This window comes from Aotus nancymaae, unplaced genomic scaffold, assembly GCF_030222135.1.
Source record: "Aotus nancymaae isolate 86718 unplaced genomic scaffold, 86718_ANA_hifiasm-v0.15.2.pri h1tg000131l, whole genome shotgun sequence".
In the NCBI taxonomy this organism is placed as follows: Eukaryota; Metazoa; Chordata; class Mammalia; order Primates; family Aotidae; genus Aotus; species Aotus nancymaae.
This window is the reverse complement of record NW_026988546.1, coordinates 6,265,384-6,289,358: the sequence shown is the minus strand read 5'-3', so window position 1 is coordinate 6,289,358 and position 23,975 is coordinate 6,265,384. Positions and strand designations below refer to the sequence as shown.

The following is a 23,975-nucleotide window of genomic DNA, read 5'->3' as shown; positions in this document are numbered from 1 at the left end:
TGGGTTTCGAATTCCAGGGTTTTGTACTGTGAGATGGCAAATGACCTTGTGGTGGGTGCCAATGGCCAGTTTGTGCTGTGAGAGGACATATGGCCTTTTAAGGTTTGGGTAGCTGATAAGTCATTGGCAAAAATTGGAATAAGTCCAGCATCAAATTGGATTTGATGGGGAACTGTATTGAATCCAGGTAAGAGGCCACTCAGTCTGATGATCAGATGGAAACTGGACTGGATTCAGTAGATAGGTAAGTTCCACCTCCCTAAAGATAACCTAGAGTTACAGTGGCCGTATTGGGGAAACCATTACAAAGGTAAATAGGTGCATGTCTTCCCAGTTACAACAACTGCAGGGATTGAGAGTACTTGTACCAGGCCACTGGAAAAAGAATTGTCCGCTTTTACAGCAGCCATCTCATGGGTCATCCCTTTGGCCCGGACTGTTTCCCCACTAAAGGAAGCCCCCAGAGGTGTCACTCTTGGGACAACTATGGACTAATCTAATTAGCCCGCTCTGGTTTTTTCTCTCTCTCTCTCTTTGATCCTACTTCTCCCATGGGAACCTCTCAGTTGACTGAAACCACTCTTTTCAAACCCTTGCTGCCATTTCTTTTTTTTTTTATCGTCATGAACTTTGCTATGTCCCCAAAGTCTTACTTAGTGAAATAAGCCTTTCTGACTTAATTTCCTTGTTGAGAACAGGAGGGTGACCAGTAGCCAGGCCAGTCATAGAATTAAATATGCCACCGAATTCATTAATTTCCTACAGTGTTGAGAGAAGCACTAACAGTGCCAGTGACCATGTAACATGGATTTAAGCTACAAGTCATAGAACTGTGATGAGAAGCCTCAGAGCTGAACAGAGGGTAGAGGAAAGCATTTCCCCTCCTCTCTCGAATCAGCTTTCCCAGGTATACTTCTTGAAGAATAAGAAGTTGAAGTGTTCAGGACTTTTATACCTGTTCTACTTTGGCTTAGTTTAAATGATTCTTACTTTATTAGCCTAGAAATGGCCAAGAAAACTTAAGGCTCAATAATTAGTTACAAATATAAAATATCCCCAATTTTTAAGACAGAAACAACTTATAAATGTATTTGTCTGTAAAAATTGTGTATAGTTTTACAGAAAGTCTATTTCTTTGAAACAAAGGGAGGGGAGTCTCACATTACATTAGTTTTCTGCTCTGTCACCCAGACTGGAGTGCAATGGTGGGATCTCAGCTTACTGCAACCTCCGCTTCCCGAGTTCAAGCAGTTCTCCTGCCTCAGCCTCCCGAGTAGCTGAGATTACAGGTATGTGCCACCATGGCCTGCTAATTTGTGTATTTTTAGTAGAAACGGGGTTTCACCATGTTGTCCAGGCTGGTCTGGAACTCCTGACCTCGTGATCTGCCCACCTCGGCCTCCCAAAGTGCTGGGATTACAGGCCTGAGCCACCACACCTGGCCAAGGAACCTATTTCTTACCGTTTTTCTATGTTAAACTCTGTCCTGGTCAGTTCTAGAGTGTATGCGGAACCAAACGATGTAATCGTATTCAAACTTGCTGTCGTGGAACAAATGTGACTCATAAGTATGCAGGCTCTAATTGTCCTGTCTGGTTTTGGTAAGTATTCCTTAGATAGGTTTTTCTTTGAAAACCTAGGATTGAGAGGTTGATGAATGAAAATTAATCCTTTCACTTTGTTGTATATAGGTTTGCAATAATTAGATCAGAGTGGAGTTTTAAGGTCATGAGGGGGCTGATGACTTACAAATAATGGGCTCTGATTGGGCAACTACTCATCTGAGCTCCTTCCATTTGATCTAACTAAGCTTGTAAAATTTACACTAAGCCCATGAGCTCATCTTTAAAAAGTTTTTACTAACAGATTTTCAGCTGTTCCAAATGGGATTTATTAGCGGAATGTGTTTAAAAGGATAATATCAGATGGATGAAAGGTATTTGATCCCTTGTTTCCTTAATAAATTATAAAATGATGACTTGGAAAAACAGGCTAGAGTCTAAGCACAGTGCTATTATTAGGCTTTCTTGTTAAACATAGGTCTAAGCCTAAGTATGTCAATACAACAAATACTGTTTCATTTCTATTAAGAAAAAAAAAAACATCTTTCTGGCATAAGGACGATTTTCATCTGGTTATTTTGAAACACTTTTGTAAGATAAATTTACATCTATAAAGAAATGTCTCTGGGCACTGGAAGACAAGGAGGACTAAATCACTAGGAACTCTTATGATAAAGAAGCCATTGGCTTAAATCAGCAAAACAAGCCGTCCCTTTGTTTAAGGTGTTTTTCTGGCCACCTTGTCTTAACTAGAACTGTACCTCCACCCTCCTTTTTGGTTTAGGCAAATGACAGTATCTAAACCTGAAGTCTCAGCTCTGTGCCTTCTACCATGTCTTCTCTAGAACCTGATAACTATCTCTTTAAAATGCGAGACTCATCAGAAAAAGAAGAAAAAAGAGGTATTTGGAAATTGTGCAAATTAAAGCAGCCGCTGATGCCAAAGGCCTGAAGAGCACCTGTATGGCAGACACCTGAGGAGCCAGGTGCCCGAAACCTCCTCCAACTGCTTGAGGAGCACCAAAGCCCAGGTGCTGGCTGGACGACCCCTTCTGGCTGCCTAAGCAGGGGGCAGAGGATTGAACCCTGCCTCCCAGGTAGGTGGAAGATGCCTGTTGCCAAACTAGGGCCCAGCTTGCCAGTGAGGAGGGTGAACTGGTGATCCCCTACAGAGTGGACCTCAGAACCACACGGCCCCGGCTTCACCTAGGCCAGCGAAGCAGAGAAATGGTTAACATTAACTGCACGAGGCCCACTCTAGCCTTAACCTCTGCAATGCAAACCCTTCCCTCAGAGACAAAAGCATGACAAGGAATTCTGAGGTCATGGGACAAGAACCGTAAGTTCCCCAGTGGGAGACTGAGGAGGCAGGGTCCCTCCTGCCCTTGGTCTACTGGCTAAGAACCTTCCTCAGCCTGACCTTTCCACATTGCACTTTCAGATCTGTTTGCAATATTCCTCTCTTAGCGCTGAGGGAATCACAGTGTTAGATCCTGAAATCTATAGGCTCCTAAAGGATGGTTAAAAGAAACCTCAGCAAGAGAAGCAGAAAATGTTTCCTCTTCCTGAAAAACTGTAGAAAGGCAGGCACCATTCTGGGTGAGAACATGGTCCTTTATGTTTTATTAATTTATTTGTTTATTTTGGGATGGAGTTTCACTCTTATAGCCCAGGCCAGAGTACAGTGTGTTGCAATCTCTGCTCACTGCAACCTCCGCCTTTTGGGTTCAAGCGATTCTCCTGCCTCAGCCTCCCAAGTAGCTGGGATTACAGGTGCCTGCCACCACGCATGGCTAATTTTTTGTATTGTTAGTAGAGATGGGGTTTTGCCATGTTGCCATGTTGGTCTCGAACTCCTGATCTCAGGTGGTCCACCCACCTTGGCCTACCAAAGTGCTGAGATTACAGGTGTGAGCCACCGTGTCCGGCCTGCAAATGTCTTTAAAGACAGTGCATTTCAGAGGCTGTGGCAGTGCCCTGTGAATGTACCAAAACCCCCAGCCCTGGGAGCTCTGAGGGGCAGGCCCAGCTCCTTGCCAGGCTAACAGTACTGAAACCCTGCTCTTCAAGACATAACCTGATGACCCTGCAAAATTTCTTAATCGACTGTGGACCATGAGAATCTGCATCTCATGTTAATTAAGACAAGAAAAAAAGAACAAAAGAGCAACTCCCAGGTTATAAAGAAAATGAATTTTAATATAATATTCAAGTGTGGCATTGCTAATAATAACAAACATTTCCCCTCCCAAATGGCAAACACTTACACTGGCCTATCACACAAAAATTCAACCACCTTCCCTCTGCCCCGCATATCTCCTCCCCAGTGATCCCTCTCTCATGCAGCCTCATGAGCCTGGGCAGCGATGAATGGCACTTTCAGGGGCATGAGACTCCACGTGAGTGGGACTCAGCTGGGACCCCTCTCCGTGTGGAAGCTGGAGAAGCTGCCCTAATACCAGCTGAAAGTGTCAGTGACGTCGCTGCTGCTGAGGTACGGGCTGCCTCTGAGCTGGTCTCAGGGTTGAGCTGCTGCTGGTAGTGGGCTCTGCCCTGAGGGCCTGATGGCTGGTCAGAAGGGCAGGCACACATGGGTGCCTTCCCAAGGACTCAGGCCACCTCCCTACTGCAGCCCCTGCACTGTGTGCTCCAGGCATGTGCTGAGTGGCTGGTCAATCACCAGTGCCCCACTGATCCCAGTCCCCAGAGAGATCATTTAGCATCACTCCACTTCACAGAGGGGGAAACTGAGGCCCAGAGAAGTAAGGTGACTCTTCCCAGTCATAGGGCTGGTCAGCAGTAGGGTGGGAGGCTAGTCCCTTGCTGTCTGACTCCCTGAGCCCACCCATAGCCCAAGGCAACCAACCTCTGCCCACCCTGGTCCAGGCCCCCTGTCGTGGGTGATGTCTGTCTTCCTGGCCTTTGTGCTCCTAACCAACTGGGATGGAGCTTCCAGCTGGCATGACAGGTTGTAGCTACAGACAGAAGGGTGGCTGTGAGGCAACCAGGAGTCTCACCAGGACGCCCTCCCAGGGCCTGTCCAGAGTGGGATCTAGGTTCCAGGCATTGCCAGGCCACAGGGTCTGATGCTGACCAAGAGGCCATGGCCACAGACTTTCTGGAAATGGCCCCCAGGGAGAGTTCAATCCTACTGTCCCAGTTCCTGCCCTGGCCTTACTTGGCCTGCTTCATGGTCCCAAACCAGGAGCCAAAGTGCAGCTTGGGCTTGAGGTTGTAATTGTTTGCAGCCAACCAGAGCAGCGGACCTCCTTGGTTACTTTGAATTCCTGGGGCCAGAGGGAAAAACAGGGTGGTGTCAGGCCTGGCCAGGGATGCTGGAGGGGCCTGTCAGGGTATTAGATAGGGGAGTGACCAGTCTTTGTTCATAGGGAACCCCTTCCTCCTCTCCAGTCCTGTCTGGACCCCACCTGTTCTCAGAGCTGGCTCAAACAGCCACTCCTCCAGGAAGGTGTCTGTGGTTTCAACCTGGTACTCCCACCTGCCCGTCTTCCTGGAGCCCCTCTTCCTTCTCTCTGTATCCTCATAAATCTAAGATGAAGGGGATGGATCTGCCCGCTGCTGCTCACCTTATGACTCTTGCGAGGTTGATCAGTCTCCCCTGGCAGGCCGACAGCCAAAGTCTATCAGAAAGGGTCCTCTGGCCCAGAGCCAGCCCCTGCCCACCCCTGTCATGCTGCACCCAGGGTGAAAGACCCAGGTCAGGTCTGGGTGACAAGAGGGGGACATAGGGGCTGAGGCCCAGGGACCTTCTAGCTTAACCTCTCTGAAGATAGTTGGGAAACTGAGACCCCAGGCAGGAAGGTATGGCTCTGAGAGATTATTCTCATTAACCTGGAACGTTTTTGCAAGCTGTTAGGTATAGGAAGTCTGTCACAGGTAAGAGAAATACTTTTCTAGAGCATGAGAGACAGCAGGTTCACCAACTGCCATAACTGAGAGCCATTGCAGATGCACGGCCCTCCCCTGCAACCCCTGGACCTCCGCATGGTCTGGTCCTAAAGGGTTATGCCTCATGGCAGGGAACAGGGCCCTCAGGACCCCCCTGCCCCACTCCAAGTTCTGCCACTGCTTTGACTGGTCATGACATTCAGATTGTCACCAAATATAAGGATGTTAGCAGGAAGACTCATTCAATACAAGTGAGTTCAGACATAGAAAGGACAAAAGGGGTTGAAAAAGCCCCTTTTGTTTCTATTTTTTTATTTTGGAAAAATACTTTTATTGTGAAAATTCACATATATATAGTAAAACATTCAATCAATGCAAAAGATAGACAATGATTCACAAATGAGTTCCCCTTCCACTCTAGATCCCCACCCCAGATCCAGACCTCCTGAGCCCGCTTCCCCGGTCTCATCACAGATCCAGACCTCCTGAGCCCACTTCCCCGGTCTCATCACAGATCCAGACCTCCTGAGCCCGCTTCCCCGGTCTCATCACAGATCCAGACCTCCTGAGTCCGCTTCCCCGGTCTCATCACAGATCCAGACCTCCTGAGCCCGCTTCCCCGGTCTCATCACAGATCCAGACCTCCTGAGCCCGCTTCCCCGGTCTCATCACAGATCCAGACCTCCTGAGCCCGCTTCCCCGGTCTCATCACAGATCCAGACCTCCTGAGCCCGCTTCCCCGGTCTCATCACAGATCCAGACCTCCTGAGCCCGCTTCCCCGGTCTCATCACAGATCCAGACCTCCTGAGCCCGCTTCCCCGGTCTCATCACAGATCCAGACCTCCTGAGCCCGCTTCCCCGGTCTCATCACAGATCCAGACCTCCTGAGCCCGCTTCCCCGGTCTCATCACCAATGATTTCTCGGACATCTGCATTAGTTGTCTATTGCTGCTACAACAAATAGCTACAGACTCAGTGGCTTCCATTTACTATCTTATAGTCCTGGTGGCCAGAAGTCCTAAGAGGATCTCACTGGACTAAAAGTGCTGCTGGGGCTGTGTTCCTTCTAGAGGTTCAAGGGAAGAATTGGGTCCCTGCCTTTCCCAGCTTCTAGGTGCTCCAGCTTCTAGAAGGTCTGTGGCCTCCTTCCATCCTCAAAGCCAGCAACAGCAGGTGGAGACCTCATCCATCATGCATCACTTTCCCTCCTGCTTCCTTCAATTATTTTTTATATTTATGGGGAACGAGTGCAGGATTCTTACACAGTCAAAAAGCTCCTTATAGAGAAGCTTAGAACTTTCAATACAGCTTTCATTTTTGCCATTTTAATTTTCCGTTTAATTTAAATATATTCTCTTATTTGACCTTCATACTCTATAGAGAAATATTTCTGTTTCAGCTTGTATTGACAAGCTGCTTGCACACAGCCCCCCAGTACCCAACCACCCAGCAGAGATCCTCATTCCCATGAAACAGTTAAAGCAACTGAGGCCCAGGAAGGCTAAGGGTCCTGCCAGGGTCATTCAGCTTCCAAGATAAGGAGCCAGTTCCAGACCTGGGTTTGTGCAGCTCCAAGCTCCTCCATCTTTCTACCATGGTAGACTTAGACTATGGCAATCTAGCAAGTGTGGCCACACAATGGCCAAGTTGGATTTAGATGATGTTCTCTATAAATCCATTCTCCTCTCCCATGTAAGCAAGGCAAAGTACTCCAGGCCATGGGGAGTCCCTGAAGACTCGATGAACTGCAGTGGCAACGTGAGGAGGTTGCAGGTTGACCAGAACTCACCAACACAGCAGGAGAGCAGCGTGGAACCTGCAACCCAGCCAAGACCCTGTGCCTTGGATTGGGGGAGAAAATATGTGGCCATTTCTCTCTCTCTCTCTCTTTCTCTCTCTCTCTCTCTCTCTGTTGGTCTGGCTTTTCCTGCCAGAGCCACCCCTTTCCCTCTTCCTAGAGGGATGGTGGTTCTTTAAGGAAGGGAGAAGAAAAGTGCACGGTGTAATAGGGCAGGGAGAAAAGGAAACAGAGAAGGGGACTTTCCCATGAGCAGGCAGAAGAAGAAAGGCAGTTATGGTGTGTAATGGACATGGATGCAGTGGCGTAAAAAGTGGGGTCAGCCCTAGAGGAGAGACAGAGAGAAAGACAGACAGAGAGTACTGACCCTTACGATTAGCATGGGATCTGCCTGCAAATGCTGTTTAGGGCCATCTCCTCTTCCTGTGCTGCTGTTTTTGAGAGTGATGCTCCTGAGCCCCACGACTCAGTCAAACTTGATGTCCCCTTGAGGCAGATTCAGTGCTGGGAGTCCAGCATGACCTGCCTGGATCTTTCTGCATTGAGAACAGGGCAGATCTTGACTCCAATACAGGGGCTGAGTGTAAACAGGCAACAGCTGGGTTTCTGAGTCAGAAAGACTTGGTTAATTGCTAATTGCTTGGGTGAGTAATTTAATTTTGTTGAGTCAGATTCCTCAGCTATAAAATGCAGATGACAATACTTATTCCTCTGGGTTGTGAAAATGGAAATGCTAAGCACGATGTCCACTTCACAGAAAGATACCAATTTGGTGGCTTATTTTCCTTTTTACCTTCAGATGTGGCTATCCTTGCCTCCCAAACAGACCCTTGACTTTCAAGTGGTTGGGGTCCCATTTGCACAGGGGGAGACCTTACAGCCTACGTTGAGTCTATGCTTACCACTTAGTGAGCACTGTATCCCCTCAGGGGCCTCTGCATCATCTTTCCTCCCCACCACTGCATCTGCACACATTCCCCTCCTTGGGTTGGGCCTCTGATCAGTGACAACCTTGGTATGGTTGTGATGGTTAGTCTTTCCATCAAATGAGCTAGGTTATATCATTGGTTATTCAATAAAACACTAATCTAGGTGTCACCGTGAAAGTATTTCGTGACCTTGTTATGCACATGTTACAAGTACACAAGATGCATTTACTACAGCATAGCATTTGGCCTGTGTGCCAGCCTGGAGTCTGCCCGACAGATCATAGCCATGTTAGTCCCACAGTCACAGGGGCCAATCGATTAAATTCTCTTCTCTCCCTTGAGAACTAAAAATAAAATCCTAAGCCCCACAACTAACTTAACAGACCCCCTCTCGACCAACAAAACCTCAAATAAATCTTAAAATTGAGTTCCTGGCCATGACAGAAAGGAGGAAAGACATACCTCCCTGTACCTCATTCCTTCTTACAGTTTAGACTCAACAACTGAACAGCATAAATGTTAAAATAGAGATCATGAGACTGACAGAATACACAGTTTGTGGCAATAAGACCCCAAATTATAAACAGGACCCAGGGCCATGCTAGGCAAGGGTTAAGTCATGCACCCTACACTTAATGAATAAGCCAAGTTCTAACTACCACATGGTTTTTATTTTTTCTCTGGCAGCCAAGCAAGCACTGGCCTTGAGAGAAGCAAGATTAAAATAACTACAACTCACCCAGTTCACAGATACTGAGCAACTGCCCTCCTGCCCCACCAACCTTAATGACAGCTTTCACTGGACAAGGGACTGATTTCAGTAACTTTCTCCTGATAAGAGACCATCTTCCATGGACTAGTTCTGGCCAGTTTTACAGAGGCTGTGTGCCTTTACAGAAGCTGAGTAATTTTATGTCTCTGCTTCACTTTTTGATGTGTAGGACCCAATTATAATGCATTTAAATGTCAAGTCTCCCCCGAAAAATGAACATGCATGTTTATTTAATATGCATATGTTAGGACCTCTTTTATGAGTATTCTCATAAAATGATATCGCTCCTCTGATATCCTGTTGAATATGTATATGTGGCCAACCCATTGGCTCAAATTCCTGTCCTCTCCTTCTCTCCCTGGAAGTGCCTGCTTCTGGCCTTGGCTGGAGGCCACACTTCCCAGCCTGTCATAATGGCCACCTTGCAGAAGAAATAAAGTCCTCTTTTCTAAATTTATAAATTGTGTCACTTTTCAGTTGATGGTCTCTTTCTACACACACACAATTTATACAGAAAAAATCTGGAGACTGTATGTGGCGATGGATATTAAGTGTGTGGCACCAGGGCAGGTGGATCACAAGGTCAGGAGTTCAAGACCAGCCTGGGCAACATGGTGAAACCCCATCTCTATTTAAAAATACAAAAATTAGCCAGGTGTGGTGATGCACACCTGTAATCCCAGCTACTTGGGAGGCTGAGAATTCTCCTGAGAATTGCTTGAATCCGGGAGGCAGAGGTTGCGGTGAACCGAGAGCACGCCATTGCACTCCAGCCTAGGTGACAGAGCGAGACTCCGTCTCAAGAAAAAAAAAAAAAGACAACCCACAGAATGGAAGAAAATATATTCAAACTACTCATCTGACAAGGGGTTAATAATCAAAATATATAAGGAGCTCAACTCTACAGGAAAAAATCTAATAATCCAGTTTAAAATGGGCAAAAGATCTAAATAGACATTTCTCAAGAGAAGACATATATGGCAAACGGGCATATCAAAGGTGCTCAACATTATTGGTCATCAGAGAAATACAAATCAAAACTACAATGGGATATCATCTCACCACAGTTAAAATGGCTTTTATCCAAAAGTCGGGCAATAACAAATGCTGGCAAAGATGTGGAGAAAAGGGAACCCTCATACTCTGTTGGTGGGAATATAAATTAGTACAACCACTATGGAGAACAGTTTGGATCGTCCCCATATAACTAAAAGTAGAGCTACCATATTATCCAGCAATCCCACTGTTTCCTAAAGAAAGGAAATCAGTATATGAAAGAGATATCTACACTCCCATGTTTTTTTGTTTGGTTGGCGTTTTTTGTTGTTGTTGTTGTTTTGAGATGGAGTCTCGCTGTCACCCAGGCTGGAGTGCAGTGGCACAATCTCGGCTCACTGCAACCTCCACCTCCAGGGTTCAAGCAATTCTCTGCCTCAGCCTGGACAGGCGTGCGCTGCCACGCCCAGCTAATTTTTGTATTTTTAGTAGAGACAGGGTTTCACCATCTAGGCTAGGCTCGTCTTGAACTCCTGACCTCGTGATCCACCTGCCTCGGCCTCCCAAAGTACTGGGATTACAGGCGTGAGCCACCATGCCCAGCCGCATTCCCAGATTGTTGCAGCACTGTTCATAATAGTCAAGTTTAGAAGCAACCTAGGTTTCCATCAACAGCTGAAAGCATAAAGAAAATGTGGTACTTATATACAGTGTTGTTTTTGAGATGAAGTCTTGCTCTGTCACCTAGGCTGCAGTGCGAGTGAGTCTTGGCTCACTGCAACCTCCACCTCTCAAGTTCAAGCGATTCTAGTGCCTCAGTCTTCTGAGTAGCTGAGATTACAGGAGTGCGCCACCATGCCCAGCTAATTTTTTTTTTCTTTTTTTTTTAGTAGACACGGGGTTTCACCATGCTGGTCAGGCTGGTCTCAAACTCCTGACCTCAAATGATCCACCTGCCTCAGCCACCCAAAGTGCTCAAGCCTATAGTGAATAGTCTGTCTTTACAGTGCTAACAAATTATATTCATATTTTTTAAAATGACTTAAGACCTTGCCAACACGGTGAAACCCTATCTCTATTAAAAATGTAAAAATTAGCCGGGCGTGGTGGCTCACACCTGTAATCTCTGCTACCTGGGAGGCTGAGGCAGGATAATTACTTGAACCCAGGAGGTAGAGGTTGCAGTGAGCCGAAATTGTGCCACTGTACTCCAGTCTGGGCAACAGAGTGAGGCTGCATCTCAAAAAATAAATAAACACACAACAAAGCCACAGCTCATATGAAGAAAGAAAGAAAGAAAGAAACTCACACTCATAACTAATAAGAGTGGAGAAGATAAAGGATTCAGGGACGCAAAACTTCCAACTGCTTTTCCCTCATCCAGACGGTCACCCAGGGTCATCAGAACCAAGTATTTGGTTATACTAACAAGAAAGGAGAAGACCCAAACAGATAAATTCCCCCACCTTTCTCCCTTCTGTGGACAACTTCAGATGCAGTTCCATCAATGTCAATCAACTGGTGAACAGGTAACAAATGTGGTACAACCACAACCAAAAATTCAGCAATAAAAAGGAACAAAGCACCACACTGTGACATGGTCGAACCTCAAAAACATTAAACACAGAAGACCACACATTGTAGGATTCCATTTATATGAAATGTTCAAAAAAGGCAAATTAATACTGACAGATTAGTGGTTGCCTAGGACTCTGGGTTAGAATGAAGATTATGTAAATGTAAATCAGAATAAGGAATCTTATTGGCATGATCAAAGTGTTCCAATATTGATCTGTGGTGATGGTTGTACCACTCAGTAAATTTACTAAATATCACTGAAATGTAAGCTTGAATTGGATTAATTTCATAATACAGAAAATATACCTCAATAAAGCTGCTTTAAAAAAAATACTGCTGAACAAACTCCTTTATCTCTCAAAGGCTTGTTCAGAGCAGCAGCCAACATGGTAATTAATACATATCATGGCACTGCTTGGCATCTTGCCTCACTTTCCTTCCTCCTCATCCTCATCTCCCTCGGCTTGCACTTCCCAAATTAAGTATCTCTGACAGACATCATGCAGTAAGGTCAGAGAGGTTACACACTGCCCACCCTTGTTTTCATTTTTTGTTGTTACTGTTAATGTTTTGTTGGTATTGTTATTGTTCTGGATGAAAAGAAACACCTGAGCAAAACCCTAAGTTCAAAATCAAATACATAACTTTTGGTTAAACGTGGTAAACCGATCACATGAATTATTAAGGATTACTTCCCATAAAAATGGTTTTAAAGTAAACAGAATAAAGAGTAAAGAGGGAAAGAGGTAGTAGAGATCATTTCTCTCAGATTTTAAGAGCTAAAAAGTGGATGGTGAGAGGCCAAGGTGGGCAGACCACTTGAGCCCAGCAACCTGGGGAAGATGTCAAATACATCTCTACGAAAAATTTAAAAAATTAGCTGGGCATGGTGGTGCACACTTGTAGTCCCAGCTACTCAAGAGGCTGATGTGGGAAGTTTGCTTGAGCCCAGGAGCTCAAGGCTGCAGTGAGCTGTGATCACACCACTGTACTCCAGCCTGGGAGACACAGCAAAACCCTGTCTCAAAAGATGATTGATTGAGAGGAAGTGGCTCACGCCTGTAATCCCAACACTTTGGGATGCCAAGGCAGGCAGATCACTTGAGGTCAGGAGTTCGAGAACAGCCTGGCCAACATAGTGAAACCCCGAAATACAAAAATTCGCCGGACATGGTGGTGTGCACCTGTAGTCCCAGCTACTCGGGAGGCTGAGGCATAAGAATCACTTGAACCCAGGAGGCAGAGGTTGCAGTGAGCTGCGATCGTGCCACTGCATTTCAGTCCAGGTGACAGTAAGACTCTGTCAACAGAAAGGAAAGGGAAAGGGAAGGAAAGGGGAAAGGGAAAATGAAAGGAATGGAAAGGGAAAGAAAAAAGAAAGAGAGAGGGAGGGAGGGAGAGAGGGAGGGAAAGAAAAAGAAAGAGAAAGAAAGAGAAAGGGAAGGAAGGACGGAAGGAAGGAAGGAAGGGAGGGAGGGAGGGAGGGAGGGAGGGAGATGGAGTAGTAACTGACTTAGTAAGAGGAAACAATGACACCCTAAGTGCCTACTAAGGATACCAAAAAGAAGCGAGACAGTTGGACCTACAAAACCATAAGAAGATCATCATTTGGAATAAACCAATACCAAGTGAGGTGCAAGGACAAAATCAGAACTGATCAAAGTTTGCATATTTAGTGGTTGAAAGCCCCAGGTACCCTTTGCCTTACACAGTCTGGCAATTGTCTCGCATCACTCCACACCCACAGGAAACCAGAGATTTAGTCCCTAAAAAAACCAAAAGCAGTATGTTCCAGACAAGAGATGAGGCAGTGATGGGACAAAGGGATTTTCAGCCATACAAGGACTTAAAACCTTAATACCCATATACTCTTTCTTTTAAAAACCACTAGAGGACGTGCTTCAGGAAAATAAGATAGTAAACCAAAAAGAAAGACTGTGAAATCCAGGAAACAGACACTCCAGGACTACAGCTACATGCCAGGTCCCGGGGCAACCATACCTGCCCAGCTATGAGGAAACTCCAGGGAGAAAAAATGGAAATCAATAGGTTATCTGCAACAATAAATTATCTGATATGTGGTGTTAAATTAAGCATTTGGAAAATGTAATAAAGATTAAACTTTGCTAGACATTTGTTATACCTTTAGGGTATCTGAGAGGGAAGGCAATGATATGTACTAATGATAGAAAACTAAGCAATGACAGAAAACTAAGCAAATGAAAAAGTAAAAGCAATGTGGGGGCAGGGGGCTGTTTAAAAAAGGAAATGTAATCGTGTAAGACTGCTTGGCTCACATATAAATGGTATTTACATTGTCATGATAAAAGAAACAACTATCAGCCGGGCGCGGTGGCTCACGCCTGTAATCCCAGCACTTTGGGAGGCCGAGGTGGGTGGATCACGAGGTCAAGAGATCGAGACCATCCTGGTCAACATGGTGAAACCCCGTCTCTACTAAAAATACAAAAAATTAGCTGAGCATGGTGGCGCGTGCCTGTAATCCCAGCTACTCAGGAGGCTGAGGCAGGAGAATTGCCTGAACCCAGGAGGCGGAGGTTGCAGTGAGCTGAGATCGCGCCATTGCACTCCAGCCTGGGTAACAAGAGTGAAACTCCGTCTCAAAAAAAAAAAAAAAAGAAGCAACTATCATTTTAACCCAAAATTATGATACATCCATTTAAGGGAGGTAGCAAGTATAGGAGTTCAATATTCAAATACTATTGAAAAAAGTAGTTCAGTAACTATAACTACTGCTAGAGGAAGTCAATAAATGTATAAAACTGATAAATCAAGAAATAACCACATAAGTATATAATTTAGAAATATAGCAGTAAATTTCAGATGTAACAGCTGAAAGAATTGAAAATAGATGCTTCGGGAGAACTGAATAACTCCGACTTTTGATATGAGCACTTTAGTATTATGTGATTACAATTGCATTCATAACTGGTAAGTTAAGACCCTATTTATCATATAAAGGATTTTTTAAAGTTACAATGTAAAAGTGGGTTTTTTCTTTCCTTTATTTAAATTTAATAGGATAACTTGTTCATAATTAGCCATATTTGAGACAGTTCCAAAGCACAGGGGTCAAAGATGTTTTGGCACTTAAGCACAAAGCTGTAAGCAGCACCTGCTCTAGCTCCCCACTGTTCAAGGGTGGGAGAACCAACTACTGGGCACAGACAACAGCCCTCAATTCTTCAGCTCACTAACGCACCAACCACCCAGAGCTTACTAATTCAATCCTGCCAGTTCAGTGTTCCTCAAAGCGTGGTCTCCTGACCACATCGAGATCATTTCCAAAATTAAAAATAAGGGTATAAAAACTTGATCACCTGAGTTTCTTATGCTTTTAAAAAAGAAAACAAAAACAAAAACTTTTACAGCAATTTGACTGGGTAAAACTGTCTTTTGATTCTAACAGAAAAAAAATAGACTGATATTCTACATGTCTACCTTTTCATTCACTTTTCTCTTCTTTTTTTTGAGACAGTCTCACTCTGTTGCCCAAGCTGGAGTGCAGTGGCGCGATCTCAGCTCACTGCAACCTGCACATCCGGGTTCAAGCAATTCTCCTGCCTCAGCCTCCTGAGTAGCTGGGATTACAGGTGCGTGCCATCACACCTAGCTAATTTTTGTATTTTTAGTAGAGATGGGGTTTCACCACATTGGTCAGGCTGGTCTCGAACTCCTGACCTCGTGATCCTTCCGCCTCAGCCTCCCAAAGTGTTGAGATTACAGGCATGAGTCACCGTGCCTGGCCTCATTTCACTTTTCTACTCATTTGTTTTTACTATAATTTAAAGCACAGAGAAGCCCTGCTGAGGTTGAGCCACTTAAAAAGAATACATTGCAGCAGGTGCCATTTCCATGTGTCAGTGCATTCATTGTGTCTGAACACAATTGTGCTGGGCAGGGGACCCAGGGAGATGCAGACAACACAGAATGTATGACTGACTTTCCATATCTGGCATTTTGTGTCCATCCCCGTTTTTCTTGAATTCCATTAGGGTAGATGGATCATCTGCTTCATTTACCACTGAGTATCTAACTCTCAGGAGTCAGCCAGCACACATCCACAGTACTTGCGTTTGGTTAATATGGTTAATCGTTTTTCACTTTGTCTCCCCAATTTAGTTCTACCTAATGCCACCTAGATATCAAAGTTTCTAAGATTCCAGTTTTTAAAACCTGGGATGTCCTAAAACTTACCATTGTGACTTTTCCTTAGAGATTCTTACAGAAAAAAACTACTTCCCAATGTATCACTTTATTAATGACTCAAGAGTCATGTTTTCTTCTGAATAATGCTCACCAACTCTTATTACTGAACCAGCTCCATAATAAAAGAACAAATTCTGTTTGGTGAGTGGTGATATAACATTATAAAACCTAAGAACCACTGCTGCCACAGTGGTCACCAGTAATAAATATAAGATTACCTTGGCCTGCATTTTCTTCCTAGTCATCTTTCCATGTCTAAAAACTTTACCCTGACCTGGGTTCGAGACAAGCCTGGTCTGTATGGTGAAACCCTATCTCTACTAAAAATACAAAAATTAGCCAGGTGTGATTGTACACGTCTGTAGTCCCAGCTCATCGGGAGAATCGCTTGAACCCGGGAGGCGGAGGCTGCAGTGAGCCGAGCTTGCACCACTGCACTCTAGCCTGGGCAACAGAGCAAGACTCTGTCTCAAAATACACACACACAAACACACACACACACACACACATATTTATAAAATATTGGTTTAAAAAAGGCAAAATACAAGTTTGCAGCTAAGCAAATGAATGTACACTTATCAAAGTTTCAAGCAGTAAGGAGTTAAAAATCCATCATCAGCAGAGTTTTGTTCGGTCGTTGTATTTTCTGTAGAGCTTTTGATGTTTCTAAGTAAAATAGTTTTTAAAAGTCTGGAGTTGAAACTCTAAGAGACTAACACACCAATACTTGTTCAACAGGGCTGATTTCTTTCCACCTTGCCCAAGTACAGAATCTTCCAGCATGAAGGAAATCTATGTCTCAGAACAAGCCTGAACATGCCTCTCAGAGGCAGATCAGCTGACACGATCTCCTCCTAATGACAACATCTAGTTTTACAAAATTCATTTTGCCCCACTGGATGTCTTTACCTCCAATGAAGAGTAAGAGATGCTACACCTAAAAGATAACACTTAGAAAACCCCTCACAGAAGTTTAAGTACTTGCTCCAAAATGCTAATGATTTTTTTTTTTTTTTGAGATGGAGTCTCGCTCTGCTGCCCAGGCTGGAGTGCAGTGACACGATCTCAGCTCACTGCAACCTCTGCGTCCCAAGTTCAAGCGATTCTTCTGCCTTAGCCTCCCGAGTAGCTGGACTACAGGTGCACACCACCACACCTGGCTAATTTCTGTATTTTTAGTAGAGACGGGGTTTCACCATGTTGGTCAGGCTGGTCTCAAACTCCTGACCTCGTGATCCGCCTGCCTCAACTTCCCAAAGTGCTGGAATTATAGCCATGAGCCCTGGCCCCTAATGATTTTTAAAAGCCAGACAATATATATGGCACTTAACCACTGAGCAACTGAAAGTAACTTTAGCACTTTCACCTCTTTTTTTTTTTGAGACAGTCTCACTCTGTTGCCCACCCTGGAGTACAGTGCTTCGATCTCTGTTCACTGCAACCTCCGTCTCCCAGGTTCAAACGATTCTCCTGCCTCAGCCTCCCAAGTAGCTGGGATTACAGGCGTGCACCACCACATCTGGCTAATTTTTTTATTTTTTTAGTAGAGACGGGGTTTTGCCATGTTGACAAGGCTGGTCTCCAACTCCTGACCTCAGGTGATCCACCCACCTCGGCCTCCCAGAGTGCTGGGAATCCCAATGCTCCTCCTAATACCGTGGGCAAAGAGTTTACCCACTTAAAGGGACATACCAAAACCTGCAGAGAACAGTGAACTCAACAAGTTAAACCTAGCAAAAAGTAATGCCCAAGTATCCACCCCACCCTCTCCTCCTCTCTACCACCACTGCCACTATCCTGCCTCGGCTTTCCCCTCCTGTCAGTGGACCACTGCCCAAGGCCAACCATCTTACCAGCTCGTTCCCAACACACATCTGGATCAAGCCCCCTACTTCAGGGATCCCCAATTCCAATGAAAACTTTCCGTAGCTCCTCAATGCTTAAAGATGTCTCTCCTCAAGTCCAAATCATATCTCCTTGAAATTCCCACTACTCCCTAACCTTCCTACCATTCCCAAAGGTCACTCTTAGCCCTACTGCCTCACACACACACACCACCCCTCCCCTGCCTTTCTTCAATAAATGAGGGGGCTACCATTAGCGCAGTGTTGAATGGACGTCAAATGAGCGAACTCTTAGTGTTAGCTCCCCTTACCATCAAGGTCTTTGGGCCTAGGGTACATTCGTCCTCACCTCCAGGGTCCACATTATACCCTTCCTCCGATGACAAGATCAGAATGGGTCAGTCTTCCATAAAGTCTATGAATGATCCCTCCTTTGAGTGAACCTTGATTTCAGACATTTCACCTGCTGAATTCTGAACTCCCTGACTTCCATGTTACTGTTACTGGATTTTCCCTCTGGCCCCTTACAGTCCTTCCAAAACTCAGAATTGTCCTCAGGCTGACAATCTTTTTTTTTTTTCCGAGACGGAGTTTCGCTCTTGTTGCCCAGTCTGGAGTGCAATGGCGCAATCTCGGTTCACTGCAACCTCCACCTCTCAGGTTCAAGTGATTCTCCTGTCTCAGACTCCTAAGTAGCTGGGATTACAGGAACCCACCACTATGCCTGGCTAATTTTTTGGTATTTGTAGTAGAGACGGGGTTTCACCATGTTGACCAGGCTGGTCTTGAACTCCTGACCTCAGGTGATCCGCCCACCTCGGCCTCCCAAAATGCTGGAATTACAGACGTGAGCCATCGTGCCCAGTCAGCAATCTTTTATTCAAGACATTTGGAATACCAGCCATCATATGCTCACAGAAAGCAAAATAACAATAGTTACCCCAAGAAAAACACAAAAATTGTCAAATAAATACTTAAAATAACAATAAGGCCGGGTGCAGTGGCTCACGCCTATAGTCCCAGCACTTTAGGAGGCCAAGGTGCAATCACTTGAGGCCTGGAGTTGGAGGCCTGGAGTTCAAGACCAGCCTGGCTAACATGGTGAAACCCTGTCTCTACAAAGGATACAAAAATTAGCTGGGTGTGATGGCACACGCCTGTAATCCCAGCTACTCAGGAGGCTGAGGCAGGAGAATCACTTGAACCCAGGAGACGGAGGTTACAGTGAGTGGAGATGGTGCCACTACACTCCAGCCTGGGCAACAGAGAGAGACTTCATCTCAAAATAAAATAAAATAATAAAATCCAAAATAACAAGGAAACAAACTTGATTTACGTCTGGTTTTAGTTTTTCACACTATCATTGTCACCACTGATCATACCACAGACACTTCTTTTATAAACATACGGTATTCTGAATGTAACCTTGTGAAGAAAAATTTACAAATTTTTTTAAGTTCATTGAGTATTCTTCTCTCAAAAACCTAAGGGTGAAAATAAATTTCTCTAAACAGAATACACAGTTTTTCACCTCGCTCTGTTAAGATGAAGTTATATACTGTTCAACTATACCAGACCATTTACCACTGTTGTCAGAGATACAGAAAATTCAAAGTTTTCCCCCCAAAAAACTGGATCAAGTCACCTACTCTCAAGGATCCCCAATTCTAACTAAATCTTTCAGTGGCTCCTCAATGCTTAAAGATGTCCCTCCTCAAGTCCAAATAATATCTCCTTGAAATTCCCTCTATTCTCTAACCTTCCTACCATTCCCAAAGGTCACTCTTAGCCCTACTGCCACACACACACCCCACCCCTGCCTTTCTTCAGTAAATGAGGGGTGTACCATTAGCACAGTTTCACAGGGAAGTTGTTTACTCCAAAAATGGCTATTTCATAGAACCTATCAAATCTCAGAAAACTCTCTTTTCAACTCATTCACTTCATGTAAATGTAGATGCCTCAAAATAAGCAACCTCTGCACTAATGAAAAATAGAAAACGTGACACTAAAATAAATTAGGACTACAAATTCTGCTTACAGATTTAACCTGAAATTATGCTTAAAAATAAAGACATTTTTATAAATAACAAATCAGTAACAAGTATCTTTCAAACTTTAATGCTATTCATCCTAAAGGTTGTTTAGCAGCAATAAACAAACTCTGGAGTGTTAATAATCTAATCCCAAAGCTACCACAAGCAAATCATACTGACAAAAATCCTAAATTAACCCCTATGCATAATGGCAAGTGGTTCTAGAAATCAAATACTTAAAAAGAAAAAAAAAGAGGTGTTCTGCTATTTTCACCACCTCTAAGACTGAAGCTCCCAGTACCTGCTGATAAACATTAAAAAACTTCTGGTTATAGTTAAAAAAAAAAAAAAAAAGTATAGTAAAAACATTTTTCTTGATGTATGAGACAATCAGGAAAATGTTAACACTGGATATATGACATTTTTCTAAGTGTGATAATGTGATTGTGTAAAAAAGAAACATTCTCAAGTATTTATGGCTGAAATGGCATTTGGGGTTTACATTAAGATAAAGGAGGAGGAGAAGAATACAGATGAGACAAGTTTAGTCATGTGCTGATAACTTAAACTTAGCTCTCTAGTCATTATGTTTGAAATTTTCCATAATAATATAAAAATGAAATTGCTTATGAGCAAGATCTCAGGCACTATTTTGTTCTGTACTGTAGGCAACTTTTGCACAGATTTCTTAATTCCTTAGGTTTGCATCATTAGAGAAATTCTCAACCTATGTAGAGACTTTATAGCAGACAGCTGTGTCATGCCGGTATCCCAAATACTTCCCAAACGTAGTGCTCAGCAAATCTACTTCAAAAGCTTGGGAGGGTGGGGGCGATGGATCTAAAAAGGCAATGAGGGGAAATAACAATGAACCTGCCCAAACCCTTAGCATAAACAGCTCCCACCTCTTAAAACCAACAAATACAAACTGGGGTTTCCTTCTTTCCTTTAGTTTAAAGACTATGTTGCCTTCTAGCTTACTTCTCTGCCCTTAACATCCATGCTGACCAAAAAAGACACAAACAATCCAACTACTGTGTAACCAGGTCAAAAACAAGCTCTGGCTAATTCATTTGGAAGACTACACTCACCACTCAGATTTGGCCAGAAAAACTGGGTTAGAAAAAAACTGGTGCTTAAACAAACAGCGGACGGAGGAGGTCTTTTAGCCAGTACCAACCACTCAGTGAGTTGCAACACAATCTTTTCCAAAATTTTCCAAAGCCTTCCAAATTCAGTTGAGCCCGGCAAGCTGAGTTAACAGGGCTCTCTTTCAAATTCAAAAATCTGGCCTCGGCCCCAACAGTTAACCAACAAAACACATGCTAATTCACTTGAGATCACCTAAGAATACTGACCGAAGTTCGGACCACAGTCCAGTCAGTACATCGCCCAGACTAAAGAAGTTTGGGCTGAGGAGAGGCGTTCAAGTGACAGATAAACTCTACTCATAAAGGAGAAGAGACAATAAGATCCACACTTAATCTGGTCTAAGAAAACGTCTACACTCAGCTTCCAACCCCCCACTCCACCCATTTTTAATGAGACAATGACAATTCTTCATGGTGAACCACAAAGCCCTGCTTCCCCAACCTTGTACCGACTCTAACAGAACACTCCCCCAGTGCAGATAACTTTTAGAAAACGTTCAGTAATGAGAAACAAATCAAGACAGGAAGAATTTAACATTCTGTTCTGAATTTTCATGGCCTACGCCTCCATCCCGTACAGGTCTTTCATAATCTCTAGAATGTGCACTGGATAAAATGAACAGTTAGTCACATCAGGTGTCAGCTACTCAGCGCAGACTCAGTCTCCAGATTTGCTAGTTTCATTTGTCGTTGGGGGTGGCGGGTGGGTGTTAAATTTTTTTAAAAGAGAAAGACCTGGGTGGGTGTGAAACCAGGACATCCTCTATACTCCGCTCCCCATCATTTCTGTTTCAATTACACAGCTGTCAAACAGGTTATTCCTGGAATTCAGATTTTATAATCCCCACACTGTAATTCTTCCTGCTCCTGTTGCCCAAACACACACTCCTCCCTGCTTCCCCAAAATATGTATCCATCAATAGAAAGGATGACAGCCACAGTTATAAAGTATTCCCAGGTAATGCCAAACTCCCCACCTTGAGCAACTGGCAAGCACTGAGTGGAGGCTGAAACATGATGACAATTTTCACAAAGGCCAAAGCAGTGGTTTAGGATCATCAGAGGCAAGGCCCGCCTCCACGGGATTTTAATTCACACACAAACTCAAAAGGCCAGATTTAGGGAATAAAAAGAAAAAATTCAGATTGTCTTTTTTTTTTTTCCATTTTGTTGAAGGAAACTGCATACCTAAGAGTGTAGCTTATTTCCTAATCTCAAAGCCAGGAAATGAGGTTTTTTAAGGCCAGTCTGAATATAAACTCGGTGTGCAAAAACAGAGGGACTGCAAGGCGAAACCCCTTTCCCAACTTTGGCCAAGCGGCGTGGCCTCCGGTCAGCAGCGTGTTTATCACCCTCTCCCTGTCTCCCAACAAGAAGTTTCCACATGCCACGGGAAACAAAGAAGGCGCCCACACCGACCTTATAGACTTGTCCATAGGTGCCATTTCCAACCACTTCCACCAGCTCAAAAATCCCAGCAGGATCCTGGAGAGGAAGGAGGGAGGGGTTATCATTTAAAAGAGGCAAAAAAAAATGAATAAATCAAGCAGGGCAGTTGGAGAGAAAGGGCGGTGACAAAAGAGATGGGCTTCGCCCGGCACCGTCCCCCGGCGCTCGGGGGTCGTGCGGTGGGCCCGGGGCGTGGGGGCGGCGGAGGGTCGCTCCCGCCCTGCACCAGCCGGCACAAGCAGACAAAGGGGCCGCCGCGCCCGCGGCTCTGCCCACGCCCCGGCTGCCCGCTTCCCGCTCCCCGCGCGCCCGCCCGCGGGCCCACTCACCCGCAGGGAGGAGAGGTCGATGTCCACCAGACTTTTTGCAGGGGAGTCGTTCGCCATTTTCCCTTTTTGCCACCAAAAAACAAATAACAATAAATATCCCTGTCGCTGTGGATATCCCCGCCGCAGGCCAGGCCGCCGACGGCGCTCCTCGCGCGGCAGCCGGCCGGCCCGGGACTCTCCTCGCGGGGTCGGGGGCGGCGGCAGCGTGCTCGGCCGCGCTCTCGGGCCGCTCGGGGCTCTCGGCCGGCCGGGCCGCGCGGCGGGCGGGAGCGTGCGCGGGCGGTGGCGGCGGCGGCGGCGTTCACACCATGGCGCGGGTCCGGCCGTCAGGCCCCCGGGCGTCGCCTGCCGCCTCAGGCCCCGGCGCCCGCGTCCCGCGCCGCGCGCCTCGAGGACGGGCCTGGAGCGTGGGGCCGCGGCGGCGCCGAGAGTTGAACGAGTGAGCGCGAGGCAGCGAGACAAAGATAACCCGGGAGGCGGAGGCGGAGGGGGAGGGGGAGGGGGAGGGGGAGGGGGCGGCGGCGGCGGGGGCGGGGGCGGGGGCGGGGGCGGGGAGCGAGGTGGGGAGGGAGGGGGCGGCGGCGGCCGCGCGGGAGGAGGAGAAACAGGACACCAAAAATATATTCTGAGAGAGAAAACAGCTCCCCCTTTCCTCCTCAGGCAGGAAAAACGGGCGGAAAAGCACTTACACCCCGAGCCTTGCCGGGGAGGGCGCGGGTCGAGGCGCCCGCGCGGCGTGAATATTCATCAGGGGTGGGGCCCGAACAATGGCTGGGCCGAGGCGGGCAGCAGCCCCAACTAGACGCCGGGCGCCCAGGGTGCGGCCTCAGCGCCCGACCCCGCACGGCGCTCCTGAAAACGGCAGGAGGGGGAGGAAACGGGCTGGGGTTTCCCCGGGGAGGAGCTGGGGTGGGGAAACGCCCCTACCTCGCGCTAACAACAAATGACATGAAACTGAGCTGGACCGACACTAAGAGGCCACCGACCCTCGCGTCTCCCAGGTCGAGGGTGTGTCCCTCTGGCCGCGCCCCGGCTCAGGAGAAACGCGAACCGGGTGTCGCCGCGCGGAGGAGGGGCCTCTCACCCCATCCCCCACCCCACCACCACCTCCCCAGAGATGGAGACCCTTAAGTCCCTCGTTTCCGTCTTCCCTGCACGGTTTTCTTTTCCTTTCTCTGCTTTTGCAGACTAAATGTGCAGTACGATTGTGGTTGTAGTTGGGGGATTCGCTGAGCATCGCTGGGCTGCCCGGTCAAATCCAAAACAGCTCCTTGTAACTGCCTGGCGCTGCGCTCCGGGCTGCGCTCGGTAGGTGGGCACTGTGTTTGGGGCCCTTAGTACCAATCTGCGTTTTGTAACCTGGAGATTACTAAGGATCAACAAACAGGTTT

The 23,975-nt window shown here is 46.0% G+C and overlaps 1 protein-coding gene across 12 annotated transcripts in view; it reads right to left on the bottom strand.

Annotated features, from left to right (window-relative positions):
- The window catches only part of LOC105710759 (ankyrin repeat domain-containing protein 36B-like), a 261,940-nt gene extending 239,242 nt beyond the window's left edge, over positions 1 to 22,698 (bottom strand). For all 12 annotated transcript variants that reach the window (XR_010340719.1, XM_064371315.1, XM_064371318.1 and 9 more), the window contains exons 1-2: positions 22,585 to 22,698; positions 22,226 to 22,291 (exon numbers count right to left, since the gene is read on the bottom strand). Coding sequence is in view for 11 of the 12 variants with exons in the window: in XM_064371315.1 (XP_064227385.1) it covers positions 22,226 to 22,251 (26 nt within the window). In the remaining variant the exon portion in view is untranslated. The remainder of the gene's footprint in view (positions 1 to 22,225; positions 22,292 to 22,584) is intronic.
- Positions 22,699 to 23,975: the final 1,277 nt, after the last annotated feature.